This window comes from Vipera berus (genome assembly GCF_964194415.1).
Source record: "Vipera berus genome assembly, chromosome: 1".
NCBI classification, from domain to species: Eukaryota; Metazoa; Chordata; class Lepidosauria; order Squamata; family Viperidae; genus Vipera; species Vipera berus.
The window spans coordinates 242,362,858-242,364,352 of NC_138202.1; the positions used below are offsets into that span (position 1 = coordinate 242,362,858).

Consider the following 1,495-nt stretch of genomic DNA (forward strand, 5'->3'; position numbering starts at 1 on the left):
ATTTGTCTGTGTTTGTGTGTGTGTGTGTGTCTGTGTGTGTGTGTGTCTGTGTGTGTGTGTGTGTCTGTGTGTGTTGTTTATGTATTGATTCAGGGTACTGCTGTGTAGACTCCTTGCATGCTAGCCAGCATGTTCAATACAATGACAATATTTTTTAAAAAAAGAATATCCAGTCCAATGGTAAGAGAAACTAATTCTAAAAGCAACTTGAAAAGTATTGATGCAAGATTCGTTTTAATTAAATTCAAGTTTCCTTGCATCAGAGTGCATTTTCCACTCCATTTAGCACCACTAAAACTGTGTCATTAAAGTCTTACAGAGGAAAAAAAAAGAATCAACACATGAAACAGAAATTTCTTTCAACTGAAATTAATTTAGGGATGAAAAATTATATCCAGTGACTCTATTGGTGTCTTTTCTCTTGAAAAACAATATTCAGACATGAATGCATACCTGACATACAAAATAAACAAGGCTCTAGTTATCATGCATAACTGTATATTTGATTCACACAAGAAATGTATATTTTTCTGCTTATCCAAATGTGTGGCAGAGAACATAGAGAACAAACAGCAGAGTATTCATAACATGCTGATCAGAAGGATCATTCCTCTCAGAAATCCTAGGAATATACATAATTTCACTACAAAACTAAGGAAAACAAAAATTTAGGATATGATAAAACTTCATTCTGAGCTATCTGTTGTCCAGCTGCAGAGGAATCTGTTGTCCAGTTGTGGAGGAATTAAGATTTATGATAGTAGCAGGTACTGCAGTGACAGTCAGTGTGATTCTCAAACTTCCTTGTTCCATCATTTGGAATGGAAACCTGGAGAAGCAAACTTTAAAATCAGATTTAAATGTATTTTAGTAGCCACAGTGAGGTTACGTACTATTTTCTCACTTAAAGAAAAACCTTCTTTCATCATTCTTTATGGAGACTTGGAATGATTGCCTGTGCTGGGGATAGGTGACCTACGGCCCTAAGTGATGTTGAACTACAATACCAGCACATCTTTTAAGACCCACCCATCTTAACAGGATTGCTGGAAACTATAGTAGTACCAAAGTTCCTTCAGTCCCCAACCTATGCTAATTCTACAGTTATTATGCTGTATGTGACCTATTCAATAGTCAATAGTGGGATTCAAATAATTTAACAACTGGTTCTGTTTGTCGTCAACACCAGCGCAATGCACCTCACATATTTGTCATCACCGCATTGTCCTCATCACTGGCGCAATGCACGTTGCATTGACATCATCACTGGTGCAATATGCGTCACATTGACATCATCACCGGAGCGACATGCCTCACAGCAGCGGCAGCATCACCAGCATGATGCACCTCGCAAATTTATTGTAACTGTTTCGCCAAACTTAACAAAAAGGAAGGTACGTATCGGTTCTACCAAACCAGTGCGAACCGGCTGAATCCCACCACTGGACCTATTACTCCATGTAAGGTTGAGAGTTAAATCCTAGGCAGCAGCAGA

General features: G+C 38.3%; 1 protein-coding gene across 2 annotated transcripts in view; it reads right to left on the reverse strand.

The window, feature by feature from the left end:
• Positions 1-731: 731 nt before the first annotated feature.
• The window catches only part of CGA (glycoprotein hormones, alpha polypeptide), a gene marked incomplete at both ends in the record, with an annotated part of 4,459 nt that continues 3,695 nt past the window's right edge, over positions 732-1,495 (reverse strand). The window contains one exon of one of the 2 annotated variants that reach the window (XR_014024818.1): positions 732-842. Coding sequence is in view for 1 of the 2 variants with exons in the window: in XM_081315356.1 (XP_081171482.1) it covers positions 746-829 (84 nt within the window). The remainder of the gene's footprint in view (positions 843-1,495) is intronic. The other variant, XM_081315356.1, reaches the window with a different exon arrangement.